A 14,104-nucleotide genomic window follows, 5' to 3' on the forward strand; every position below is an offset into this window, starting at 1 on the left:
TCCAAGCCAAAATTTGGCAATTCTGTTAGAAAATTATGGTCCAACAGAATTGCCAATTGGATGCCAACCCATCCGGCTAGCCAAATATTCTCTCCCGCTTGCCAAACTTGGCAAGTGAATTTGGCTTGCCAAATATGGGTCCCATGTATAGTAATTGTCAAAATGGAGAGGTTGTGTAGTACAGAATGGAAAGTCTGTTGGAGTAGATGGAGAGTGCATATTTTTAGAAATGAAATTAGAGGTTGGGATTTGAAGAGTAGGAAATGGATAGTCTATTGAAATGTGCAACTAGAGAGAAATCTTATTGGCAAGTTGGCTAGAGAGTTAAATGGAGAGCTAAAAATAGCCATGCTGTTGGAATTGCTCTCTTGAGAGCATCTTTGCCTGGGATAATGATATTAGAAGGTATGCAGATGAACATTGCCTTACACGGCTTTGCATATTCTTGATCAAATGTCGCAGCGCAATGGCTCCATGCTCATTGGACATTGCCTTACACTGCCATAGCCATTTCACAATCAATCAATATCGCCGATGGCTCGATGCATGCTACGACTCTACGAGGCAGCAGCTGTTGGTGTCTCCGCCTCGCCGTTGGCGGCCTCCTCCGCGGAGCGGATGGCCTCCAGGAGCTCGCGCTGGGCCGTCTTGGGCTCGCCGTTGGCGGCGGCCTCCTCCGCGGAGCGGATGGCCTCCCGGAGGTCGCGCTGGGTGGCGGCGCGCGACGGCGAGGCGATCATGTCCTCCCAGATGGAGCGTGAGCCGCAGGTGGTGGTGCCGTCGGGGTAGAGGTCGTGGACGGAGGTGGCGTCCTCGTTCAGCCTGCTCACCTTCTCCAGGCAGTCGATCTCCCCCGGCTCCACCAGCAGGCTGCTGTTGATGCCGTCCTTCCACGCGATCAGCTGCATAATACTAATCCATCAGTCTCAGCTCATGAATTTGATGCATATATATAATAATAATGTTCAGTACCTGCGCGGATCCCAGGGAGTTGGTGCTGTAGAGCCTGGCGCCGTCGACGAGGCGGCTGTACCTCCGGAACGCGGCGGCGAAGCGCTTGTGCGACTGCAGCTGGGACCTGACCCTGACGGCCCGCCTGGTGATGATGGCCCTCCGGATCCCCCTGGCCACGGCGAGGTACGCGTCGCAGACCACGCCGACGACCTCGATCCGGTAGTGCTTCCTGCTTGCCCCCGGCGGCGGCGCGCCGCTGCCGGCGTCATCGTCCACCTCCCAGTAGCTCTCGGTGACGGTGCCGTCGTCCCCGACCTTGTAGCCGACGCCCATGCGGTAGCGCTGGCGGTGCACGGCGCGCGCCATGGCGATGGTCTGCTCGACGAAGGGCTCCCACGACAGCGTGCCGTCCAGGATCACGTCCCGCCCCTCGTTCAGCGCCGTCACCAGCAGCGACGACGCCGCGTCCGTCGACGACTGGTGCACCTGTGTTTTGTTTTGGAGGAGTGGAGGGTGTGAGCGCAGCGGCCCAGACAAACAGCCCAGTTAGCAATTCAGTCAGCATTGGCCGCCGGGCCGGCCGGACCAGCGGCCTGAGTGGAGTGATAAATAGATCGTGGATCGCGCAACTGCAAAAATGGGCCACTCGAACCAGCTCATTGATGGTCCAAAGTATCCAGTCATCTACTAATCTTTGCAGGCTACAGTTTTCGGGCTGAAATGCAGAAAATCCTAGACTAGACAAATGAGTGGGCCACTCGGCCACTTGCCAGTTGGAGAAGGATGATCTTCATTCAGCAAGAGCAACGACAACGAGTAGCCACACGACAGTCGACACTCGACAGCACTGAACTGGTGCAAGCGCACATTGCAGTTCGGAGGCCGTATCATTGAGCATGGGAATCAGTGTCAGTGCTCCCACGTGCATTCATCTGTCCGTCAGTCCTGTAACCTAGCACTAGCAGCTTGCCACACTAGCTAACGCCTCTAGTAAGTGGGCCCGGCATGGCGCGCGTGTACGTGAGCCAACAATAATGGCGCCTAGCTTCAGTTGTTCAGCCAACAATGATGGAATACCGTGAAGAACTGAAGAGAACAGGAGCAGATGGAATCCCGTCCCGGCCCCTCTATGTCTCCCCCGTGACCCCATCTGATCGTGCGTGGACCCGGCAAAGATACCGCCACTTGTTCCACAGATCTCGGTGGTACTACGCTGCAACCCGGCATGGTGCTCTGCTGTCTACACATGCATGATGCATCGTTAACGTCTTTTCTTTTATGTGTCCTTGGATCGTAAGGCATTCAGGACTAGACATGGACCAGCTCTTAACTGTACCCACTGAGGTATTACAATGGCTAGCTGCAACATGCATGTTTTCAGACACCGATGTCGGATGGACAGTGCACCCAATCCTAGCACGCCAACAGTTTTCAAATATGTACTTACGTAAGCTGTAAAGGTCAAGGTGAGGACTAGCTAGACCTGCGTGTGATCCTATGCACCATACAAAGTCAATTGCTACTTGTTAAATCCGTTTTCAGCTAAGCCAGTGTCGGTCGGACAAGTCCGATTTGTAACCGACGATGCTACGCCAAGCAGCTCCATGTGCGATGCTGATACACACTCTAGCTCCCGGCCGGTTGGCCACTCGTCCTTTTCTCATCAACCACGTCAACCTTCTTTTAATCAACGAGCAATTCTCTAAACGTGCAGCTACCTGATCGAACAGGACAGCAATAATGGAGGAATGACGGCATACATACATATATACATACATGCATACATATATATATATATATATATATATATATATATATATATATATATATAGAGAGAGAGAGAGAGAGAGAGAGAGAGAGAGAGAGAGAGAGAGAGAGAGAGAGAGAGAGAGCGCACGTACGAGCTCTGCGGTCTGGAGCATGTCGTTATGGTGCCCCATGGAGCTGATGGCGCGGTAGATGACGTCCGTCTCCTTGAACGCGTCCGCCTCCACCACCACGGCGTTCCCCTGATCCGCGTTGCTCCAGAGCGCCTCCCGCTTGATCTCCATGAGCACCGTGCTCTTGCCGGCGCCCATCCCGCCGCCCATCAGCAGCAGCACCGGGCTCCGGTCCGAGTGCGCCACGGGGGCCATCACGTCCGTGCACTGCGCCGCCTCCTCGCCGTTCGTCGTCGCCGCGATGCCGATCGCCTTCATCTCCTCCACCAGTGTCGCGAACACCCGCGTCACCTTCAGGTCACGCGTCACGCGCGCGAACCGCTGCTTCCTGTGCAGTATATTATTACATGTTCCAGTAATTAATTAACTCATGCACGGCATTTTAGCTGCTTAAAATTTTCAATTTTCATACATGTTCATTTTGGTTACTGTTCATGTGTTGCACTGCTGAACTACGTCCAACAACCGAAAGTTAATTGGGTCGAGGGGTGTTTGGTTCTACTGAAGTTTAGTCCTTGGAACATCGAATGCTTATGTACTAATTAGGAGTATTAAATAGACTAATTACAAAACTAATTGCACAGATGGAGGCTAATTCGCGAGACAAATCTACAGTAAATATGTGCTAATTATGAATTAATTAGGCTTAATAGATTCATCTCGTGAATTAGCCCCATCTGTGCAATTGATTTTATAATTAGCTCATGTTTAGTGCTTCTAATTAGTATCTAAATATTCGATGTGACAGGGACTAAACTTTAGTCCGTGGAACCAAACACCCACTAAGATTGCAAATCAGAGGGGAAAAAACTAACAAACTTGATGATGATGGCAGCATTTGCATTGACCCACTCAGTGAGGGCCATGCATGATGGCGCCACCTAATCCATCAGTTGTGCATTGCATCTACCAATATTTTTGGGGGAAATTAACAAACAATTTTGCTTGGCAAATGACAAGTTTACACCTTCCACTTTGTCATCTGGCCACGGGCTGGGCCTAGGCATGAATGTTGATCTGCTATTTGTAACATGATGACAAATGGACTGTAGTAGGTGTCAACGTACTGTTTGCTATTATTATTAGGCCTGGCCAACGATATTGACTAAAAGATAAGTGATGATCGATTGTAATCTCTGGGCCAGAAAATACCTGCACACCTTCTCCGAACAGACCACATGATATGCGTGGAGTTGGTGAGCCTGGTCTACTACACCATGATGTATGGTTCCATCACGCCACGAATAATGACTAATTATGTCGTCTCAAAATTCTTTTTTTTTTGACTAAGTGACCGTCCGTCCAAAAAATAACAAAAGTAGTAAACAATTAACTGAATTATGCAATCCTTTCTCTTTTTTTTAAAAGGAGGAATGATAGAGTTTGACAGGCTAGATCAGACCCAAAGAAATAAACATATTGCTTATGTTTCCCAACAAAAATTGCGGAATAATGAAATTTTGGTATCCTACATTAATTTTGCTTTACTGGTACAAATACTCCACATAGTCAAATATGCCATATATAACTAATATGCCTTTTGCAATTAAATTATCAAGACTTTGGTGGTAGGGATTTCATTTGGTCCTCTAACAAATCGTTAGCAAGTATTATTATTGATGTGGACCTAACGAAATGTGTGAAGAAGACGACATATTGATTTGAGGGCATTTTTTTCAGTATAAATAACAATGTCTGCTTTTGAAAATATTATCAGTACATATAGTCAGCATAATAATTTCCTAAAGAAATATAAAGTGTTCTCAGCAGATAAAAGAAAACTAGATGCTGGAAGAGGGTTTCACCTTGTTGCTTCCATGAACACGTTCCTCAACTTCTTTGTGCTACCGCTGTCCACGGTCAGGGCCTGCATGCGTGAGTGATGGCAAAGTTATGGACTTATGGCAGACGTACAACTTGTAATGATTGTTTGCACAATTTTGTCGCGCTTCTTTCATTTGAAAATTAGGGGGAAATTATCAAGAATGTTTTTTTGTAAACTTCCTCATTGTCATTGAAAAAGTGAATATGACTAGGACAAGGACAAGTAAAATGTATCATACGAAGATGTCATTATCAGAAATGCACTGGGAATTTGTGTAACCAATTTAAACTTGGATTGTTCGATGTATGGTATTCTTTTTGGGTGCCTAGCTAAAATCATTCTAAAATATCTATTTTTGCTTTTTGAGTTTCACAGCTATGAATTGTGTCACGGAAGTATGGAACTCCTATGCAAGCTATCACTTCATCATAATTTGGAGGTACCACTACATACCGAGCTGATGAGATAGGTAGCATGGTCCCAGTGGAACGCAAAATATCCGAGGATGCATTTGTCCAGCTCCTCTATGAAGTTGACATAAAGGGACTCGGCGTCCTTGACATTCGCGAAGAACCCGTAAATGTCCTCCATGCAATTCTTGCTGCTCCTGAGGTAGTTGTTCGCCAATTTGCAGAGCTGTGGGCACTCATTGATATCCTCGAACCCCATCTGCCTAGCTGCATGCGCATACAAAAGAAATAGGTACAAACTTCAGACGGCCGCGATGATCCATTGCCGTGGGCATCAACTCAAGTACCACGTTGATGGCGACAAGCAGCCGACAACTGGGACCCGTCAGTGGAGGCAGGCAATTCAGTTCACCCACTAAGCTATATTTGCCATGATGATGCTCCGCTTCTCACTAATCAACGAACAGCATCATTTTTTCCATTTATTTATCGTCCAGGATGGCTACGTTACGATATTCCGATAAAAGACTAGTGCGGTTCGACATCACTCGATGTCAGAAATAAAGATTCGTAGAATTTGCTCATTCCACATGAAAACGCCAGCGCTCGAATAAGCCATTGTAGGGGGGAAAATGCTTAAATTCCAATACCAGTATCTTTACTGGAACCGGTTGAAATGGCTAAACAAATCTCTGAAGCAACAGCGACACAGCAAGAGAAAATAAAATCTGAATCCCTCTTTTGTACTCAGGTGAAAGGCATTTTTTGTTTGTTGTTGTGTGTGTTGCGGATAATATAAACTCTGCCCATATATAATTTTTGTAGAGACAAGGAAAAGCCGGGCATTGTTTTTGTCCAACGGCCTGGACTTTGACTTTTGATCGTTCATTCAAGTTCAAGCACACCAACCGAACGATCCTAAAAGAGTGACAGGAAGCAGCTAGACTGAATCTCCCGTGTCCATGGACGAGAAGAAGTGAGGACGAAGAGATCAGTGAATAAACTCCAACACACGAACCGAGAACGATCCTAAAAGAGTGGCAAGAAGCGACTCGTGCTGAATCTCCCGTCTCCATGGACAAGAACAGAGCACCCGAGAAAGAAGAGAGCAGGGAATGAGAAGAAGAAGACGACGACGAGAGGGTGACTAACCGACGTAGTGCGAGAACTTCTCGAGGTCCTCCAAGCGCCCGGACTGGGCCACCTGGAGCCTGGGCATTTCGGCCATGACCGCGGGCACCTCCTCCTTCTTTCCCACCCCGAGCCGGCGCCGCACCAGGGCGGCGGCGGCGGTCGCGACGGCGCCGGCTGTGGACAGCGCGGCGACGTGGAGCAACAGCGCCCTGGCGAGCCCACCACCATCTGCAGGAGAAAAACACGTACAGGGGACGATATAATAAGAACAGAAAGGAAAGAATATAATCCCGGTCAGACCAGAAAGCAGCCATGGATGGAAATGGAATCGGAGGAAGAAGAACAAATGCCGGCGAAAGGAACCGGTGCGTGCGTGTGGTGTTCTTGCCTCTGGCCATGGCGGACGGTGCTCCACTCAGCTCCCGGACGGGGGAGGATCGGAATCGGTTGGGGGAACGGACGCACCAAATCTCCGGGTAGCGATCCCGGAGGGGCGAAGGGGTGTTGCGTACTACAAGTAGGAGAAGATGCCGGGAGGAGTGGCTGGCCCCGCCGTGGTGAGTGGTGACTCCTCCCTGGCTCGATCACAGTGCGCACGAAAGGGACGGCACGGGCTAGTATTTGTACCGGATCAGGCACGGATCGATCGTGTTTCCTTCTCCCTCCGCCGTCTGAATTCTGAAACAGCCGAAAGCGACGCCACGCCTGATGTTGGTTTGCCATTTATCTTACTGGGGGACGATCTGCTGGTGGTTCGTCGTCTCTGTTTTAATTTCTGATGAAGCTGACTACGGGATGTGCAGGGGTGTTTGTTACTCTCATGCGTGATCGGTTTGGAGATGAGACCGTGAGGAAAATGTGGTTGTTTTGATCGGTTCCTCGTGTGCGTGGGTGGGTGGGGGGGTCGCCATCGATGATTGATTGGTTAATTAGTTAACTGTATTTGGCAGATCAGTTAGTTGTGGCTAGATAGACGTTAGTAGTCTTTAGGTAGTTCTTATAAATATGATGATTGAATGGCACGCGGAAAGTTCAGGCAACAATACTAAATGACATCCATATAATAAGCTTTCTACGGAAATGTATGTTTCTTGTTTCTTTTTTTCCACATTATAAAAAATGGTAGTTGCCGTCTCTTAGACGCCTCACACCACCTTACGATCCTCTAAAGATTAGACTAACCGGTTACTATAAAAAAGTTGAGCTTTGGGTTACATCTTGTTCCTGCATTATGGTGTCCACGATGTGCTTCAAAAGCAGCCCATAGTAACTAAAATATTCCAATCTAGCTACCTGAATCAGTGGTCCATATAGTGGTTCATAACAAAAGCTACACATAAGCGTATGGGTTGCTCATAAGAGATAAAATACAACTCATTCCACCCTCTTTGTCTCTATCTCTCTCCTTCCTCTCCCTCTCTCTCCATGTCCCGTCACTTTAAAAGTCATCGTGGAGTTTGTAATAGTTACAACCTACTGTCATAGGACCCACCATTAAGGACTACTTGGTTCAAATACATTGGAGTCGCCCTTAGGCAAACAACATAGTAGAGATGCTAGTTAAATATGCAGATCAATTGTCATGCATGCTCAAGTTACTTTAGAGAATACTACCATGTTTTTTTTCTCTTTTACACAGATTTTGAGATGAAACCCGTGATGGTTAGAATCAGAGGTGGACCCAACGAGGGTCTAGTGGGGGCATATGCCCCACTCAATTTTAGAATTTAAGTAGACTTGGGCTCTATTTCAAGAAGTTACAAAGCTCAATGAACTAGCAAGTCCCGTCCAATTTTTAGGTTTGATTCGTCCACGATTCTTCCTTTGTGTAGTCTAGTTCATCAACTCGTGCACTCCCATACGTGATGATAATAATTTTAAGAGGTATATGATCAAAATTGTGTATGTTGTGCTCTCTCTCATCTGTTAAATATTCTAACATAATACATATATAAAAATGTATTCATCTTTATTCAGTTGTGATATACTTTAGTTAGTAATAGTTGTATCCATCTTATTTCTATGCAAATGCCCATTTCTTGTTTCCTTTTTTATACATCATAAAAAATGATAGTTCCATTTCAGGTTGTCAAGTACACATAATTCAAGGCTTGTTAATCGTCTCGCCATGCTCCAACTTACTTTATCTCGTCTTTTTTCTCTTTCGCATGGATTTTGAGACAAAATATGTGGTGGCACAAATCAGAGATAGACTCAACAAGAGCCTGAGGGAGCATGGACCCCATTCACTTTCTAAAGTCAAGTAGACTTGGGTTCTATTTTAGGAAGCTACAAAGATCCATGCACTAGCAAGTCCAGTCCAATTTTTAGGCTTGATCCGCCCTAACCCAAATTCTTTCCTTGTGTACGCTAGTTCATCAGCCCTTACTCCTGCACGGGCTAACAATAATCTTGAGAGGTGTAAATATTAGAAATTTATTTAAAAATTTAGTATTTATAGCTAATTATTAAAATTGTGTTTGTCATGCTCTCTCATTTATTAAATATTCTAACATAATACACATATAAAAATGTGCCCATCTTTATTCAACTATTATAGACCTTAATTAGTAATTACTATATACACTTTTCCATCTGCACTCATAGTTTGTTCTCCACATGCATTTGATATGTTTTGAGTCTAATTGAACCCTTAATTTGAGGTATATATGTGTGTAGCACAAAATTCAACATTCTTATTGCTTCCTCCATGCACTTATATGCATGGTCTCTACATGGTGTAAATGTATGGTCTCTACATGGTGACATAGATCATGTATATATACCTTAAGTTAGTATTTTTAATATCAACAATGATATAAATAGGGGTTACTTCTGATATATTTTAATGATAGAGGTGAGTAACTTGGATATAGATTTAATGTTTATTTTATACGATTTTCATGATGATAGAGGTGAGTTATTTATTTTTGGAAATTACAATAAATTCAATGACTATGGTGATTAAAGCCTATGAGATTGGCCACGTGTTTCCGATTTTTCGAGAAATTTTAGGAATTATGTTTTTTCCTAGACCGTATTGTCAGGATTAATGTCTTCAATCAGTAATAATATAAGATAATATCCCCGTGTGTGCACGTGATAGAGATGGAGTTGAACCCAGAAGGTTCTACTATGATGTGATCCATGCGGCATCATCTGGGGAAAATAAACACCATTAATGTTATGGCCACTCAGAATATACTGTACATGTACACAAATCTTTTGCGTGTGCAGTTACAACTGGCAGCTATATACTATGAAATGATAACCGCTGATTGTTTCCCCGTCGTCGTCGCGAAACTAAATTTGAAAAGTATATAATGTAACTATATGCATGCGTATTATGAAATCGACCATCAATAAGCTAGCCATCGATGACCGATCGGTGGTTTAATTGTTTTTCACGACGAAGAGAAGACGACGACCCTTTGTGATCAGCACGCAACCGAGCACGCCTCCGATCCTGGGATCGATGGATCGGAGGCGCCGCCAATCGGCAGGGTAGCAATCAGCCATGTCTGCTTAGAAATAAACAAGTAGTAACAGAAGATGTGAACATGCGCGTGCTGCCGTGCTTCATTTCATTTCACTCTGAACAATAAAGAATGGCGCGTCCTGGCTGGATGATGGCCGACCCGTATCATTCCATATCGTGGTCGCCTGATCTGGTCTCCGTCGAAGCAAGCAACTTAACTATTAGCCTATAGCCGGTTATAGAATAAATAATTCTATAGCCAGGTCCGAACCGCACGTCCGACCCAGCCTAAGGCGCACAAACCCACCGGCCCCGCCAACCTGTCCTCTTCCATGCGGCTTGGCTCGGCTCCAAACCCACCCCTGGCTCGATTCAGTTCCCATCCGTGCCGCTTTTTTCCGGCCGCAGGAATCATCGCACAAAAGCCCGCTCCGTACGCCGCCCCCAATCCCGTGCAGAGCGCTGCTCCTTGCGGTGGAGATGTCTCAATTCCCCAGTCCCCACCGGCAATTTCCTGGCTCCTTTCACCACTCGTGTCATCGTGTGGCCGTCGTCATCCCCATTCAGGCAAGCGGAGGCAGGCTCCCCGTCCATGGCCATCTGTCCTCCTGTCGCGTTAATCGTTTAATCTTGATTAGATTCCCTTTGCATTAGATTTACTAACTCACGATACACCAATTTGGATCAGGGACTCGCGAATGAGCAGGATGCACGGAGGCGCTGCTTCTCGAGTCCAACAAAGGACACAGCAGCATCTGTTGGTCGGATTTTAGGTATGTTATTGATGAGAATCCTCGCCCTATTTATTTTAATGTTTCAGTAATTTACTCGTTCAACTAATTTTTCCCTGTTGCCAGCAGATGGGAGATGAGGATTTGAGCCTGATCTGATTTCTCATATTTCTTTCAGGAGAATGTTTCTAGTCTTCCGAGTAGATTATATCAAACTTGCCCCAATGCCTGCGCTAGATCCGGCCACCTAGGCTGCAGATGAGCATGCAACTGCACGTTGTGATTACCCCCAATTTTTCTTGCTGCTGCCTTTTTATTCGTTGGTGAGTCCTAATTTCTCAGTGAGATTTTCAATTTCTTCACCCTTGCAGATTGAAATCGATTTGTTCCAGCAGATCTGCTGCATCCTCAATACGAGCAAAGAGATATCTGCCAGTTTTCTTTCTATATTTTCCCAATGGAAAATCACAATCATTTGGTTCCTGATTCTATCCACGTAGTGTAATTGGGAAAATTCCATCATGTAATGTGGTTGATTGTGAACCAGTGAAGTTATTTTTTTTACCTGTTGTATGGTAACTCAATTCTCACTTTATAAATCCCAGGCCATATTTTACTAGAATAAAAAATTTGATATGCCAATTTTTCTTGCTGTTGTTACTGTAACTCTATTAGCTTCGTAGCTAGCACTAGCATATTGTAATTTTGCTGATAAATGACCTACCGCTGTACTGGTGAAGGTTCAGTTCCATTCTGTTTGTTCGTTAACATATGCAAAGCTAGTTCATTCCTTCTAATTTTATCTCACTACAAATGCAGGAAAAGGTTACCTCGGTTCGGGAAGCTTTACAACCCACCGAACATGATCAGGAAGCTTTCTGACAGACTAGGCACACAAAGCTCGATCTAAAAAACTTCTGTCCCATTATTTTGTTTGAATTCTTGTAAATATGTTATGTTATGGTAAATTCGTCTCCTTACTATAGTAATTGGTTGCTTGATGAAAAAAATGGTAAGTCCCTATCCTAATTATTGTTTCGCATCATCCAAATTTTTGTAAACATTTCATGTCCCCCATCATTATAGTAATCGGTCCCTTGAAAACAGCTTGACGCAAAATTGTGGTAACTCTGCATCCTAAATTCCTAATCATCGCCACGTGACTTCAGTCCTGATTTTGCAGCTTCTGATTTTGTTTCACTATGAAATGTAGGAAAATGTGTGCCTATATAAGCTAAGCCTCCTCTTCTACGGCCTTCATCACCCGCACGAAGCCAACCTACAAGATCGGCCTCGCTAGCCAACGAAGGGCACCCCCAAACTCTGCTTGAGCCATTGGAACTGTCGTAATTAGTTCAACGTAAATTGGTCTTGTCAAGTTGTTCCTCGAAGCATCTTTTGACACAGAAACTGTAGGAACTCCCCCATCATAGTTACCGTCTCTTATCAATTTGAACTACTGTAATTCTGGAGCCGAGAAGGCCCTTAATTCTGGAGCTGGGCCTTCCCCTCCATTTCTATCTTCAATTCCTCCCCCAGGCTCTTGGGCCTTATCTTTCAACCATCGTGCCGTGCTTTGTCGCATCGCATGCATGCTCCCTCTCCATTTCTATCTTCCTCACCCATTAGGCCATTAGTCACAGTGATTTCAGCAAAACCAAAAGAACTCTGCATGCATCGGCCGGGCACAAAATAAGATACCATGCTACTAAGGAGGAATAAATTCATTCATAACGGTAGCTTGGTTATTTGGTGCTACTAATCCACCATGCTATGCTATTTTTCTCAGACTCCGCGGCCCAAGCTACGACGAAAGAGGAGAAGTGGAGACGACACCGTACTGCGGCCATGACACGGCGGGGAAGGAAATTGTGGGTGAAGGGCGAGCCCTAGCTAGTCGATAGAGGCTTCACTATGTGGTAGGAACAATGCGTGGCTTGCGGTATGAATGGGGAGAAAAAGAGGGATTGTTTAGGGTCTCAGAAGAGCGAGGGTGTTGATGCCGACGCATTTTGCTTGCCACGGGGTCGATCTCATTGATAGATTTGATTGGACAGTTGAGGTCAAGGCATGTTTGATGATTTAATGGACCGATTATGGGTTTTAGGCTGAGCTGAGGTTGTCTTGGAGTCTCGACCCAATAATGTTTGTCCTTTTCATTTCTATTGCATCTATAATATAATAATATATGTTTGTTTCCCTCCTAGATTATATAAACTAGATTATGATACTAAGGGTAATAGGGTAAAAGATCATTATAGGATCACAAATAATCTGAAATAAGCTACAAGGCTAGCTTATTTCAGATTATTTGTGGCGCCAATGTGATCCCAATATAATCTTTTACTATAGTACCTATGACATATAATCCAGCTTATACAATTTAGGTGGATTATAATCTCAAATAAACAGGACCTTAACTTGAATTGTAGCAACGCATATGTTTTCATGTCTTTTTTAACAACAATGTAAAATCTTATCCAACCGAACCAATGAAGTAACTGCTATGGTTTAACTACTGCTCATGGGCGAGCCCAATTTGGCACAGGGGTTTGCAAGCACATGCATAAGGCCCAAATCAGTTTTCTGGCATGCATGTGTTATCAGTTCAGCTCTACACTATGCATGCCATGCCTGATGCGTCTATGGGCAACATCATCGATCGTCGTGCTAGCTGGCCAGCAGAGACCATGCATGTGTCACCAAATTACCTAAGTTGAGAATGAAATGCACACGTGATCGTTGACTCCTTTACCTTGTGCAGCAGGGGTGGACACAGCACAAACCCGCCGCTTTCCAAACAGCCGTGCTTCTTTCTTAGAACAAGAAAGGGGACAAAAGGCCCGTCCATGGTCACCGATCAAAGACAAATTACATATAAGGCAAAGCAAGCAGCAATACTGAACAGCAAACAACATGCTCTGAAAGAGACAGCCTAACTCCTAGCTACCACACATTAACAGCTGGCCTCTGTTAGAAAAATCATAAGAGTATGCCAACACATGCACTTGAGAGTCCAAGCAGGGACGACGGCGTGGCCTAATTCGGGGTATAGCTTGTTTTAAGCAGAGTTCATCTAAACGACTAACCTATATATGCTGGGCAGCTAGCAGCCCTTGCATATTGCAAAAGGTTTTCTAAAGAAATGTGCATGTACATCATATTAAACCATGTGCATACCTCCAAAAAAATGTGTTGAACTATTATAACTATAGAAATTAAAGCAAGTCTTATATACATATTTTCTTTTTGCACAAAAGCACATACGCTTAATGTATGCACTTGTTTTCTTGCAAAATTAATATAGATTTCTGCTGCATACACGTATGCATCTATACAAATTTTGGACAAATTTTTAAAGTTTATAAGTTTATGTACCCTACATAATTAACAACAATATATTACATATACATGGGCGGAGTTAAATTAAAGGTTACAAATGCGTTTGCCCCTAATTTGCTTGCTGGCGTGGAGTTCATTGCTGGAGCCTGGCTTTTATAAGTTATCGGCATGGGCTCTGTCTGTCTGGATGGGGTATCATTGTGCTAGCTAGCTGGCCAGCAGAGGTGCACTTTCTTGGTGCATGATGTCACTCACACCCTAGCTAGTACTTAAGAATGATACCCTCCAAT

At 45.0% G+C, this 14,104-nt stretch overlaps 1 protein-coding gene and 1 long non-coding RNA gene across 2 annotated transcripts; one reads left to right on the forward strand and one right to left on the reverse strand.

The window, feature by feature from the left end:
* Positions 1 to 352: 352 nt before the first annotated feature.
* LOC117839481 (calmodulin calcium-dependent NAD kinase) lies at positions 353 to 6,966 on the reverse strand. The gene is made up of 7 exons (XM_034719820.2): positions 6,652 to 6,966; positions 6,282 to 6,491; positions 5,173 to 5,396; positions 4,700 to 4,761; positions 2,856 to 3,222; positions 973 to 1,440; positions 353 to 902 (listed from the first exon to the last, which is right to left on the reverse strand). The coding sequence occupies exons 1-7, from the start codon at positions 6,659 to 6,661 to the stop codon at positions 558 to 560; spliced, it is 1,686 nt and encodes a 561-aa protein (XP_034575711.1). The 5' UTR covers positions 6,662 to 6,966; the 3' UTR covers positions 353 to 557.
* Positions 6,967 to 9,605: 2,639 nt separating this feature from the next.
* LOC117840199 (uncharacterized) lies at positions 9,606 to 11,999 on the forward strand. Its single transcript, XR_004636957.2, has 4 exons — positions 9,606 to 10,308; positions 10,430 to 10,514; positions 10,651 to 10,795; positions 11,292 to 11,999. It is a non-coding gene; the product is annotated as an uncharacterized lncRNA (long non-coding RNA).
* The last annotated feature ends 2,105 nt before the right edge of the window (positions 12,000 to 14,104 follow it).

Source organism: Setaria viridis, chromosome 9 (genome assembly GCF_005286985.2).
Source record: "Setaria viridis chromosome 9, Setaria_viridis_v4.0, whole genome shotgun sequence".
In the NCBI taxonomy this organism is placed as follows: domain Eukaryota; kingdom Viridiplantae; phylum Streptophyta; class Magnoliopsida; order Poales; family Poaceae; genus Setaria; species Setaria viridis.

What these genes read in the sequence shown, in the direction of transcription:
- LOC117839481 (XM_034719820.2), bottom strand. An exon ending in CTACCTATCTCATCAGCTCG is followed by an intron (nt 4,762 to 5,172) that starts GTATGTAGTGGT and finishes TCACGCATGCAG; the next exon opens with GCCCTGACCGTGGACAGCGG. An exon ending in GTGTTCATGGAAGCAACAAG is followed by an intron (nt 3,223 to 4,699) that starts GTGAAACCCTCT and finishes TATACTGCACAG; the next exon opens with GAAGCAGCGGTTCGCGCGCG.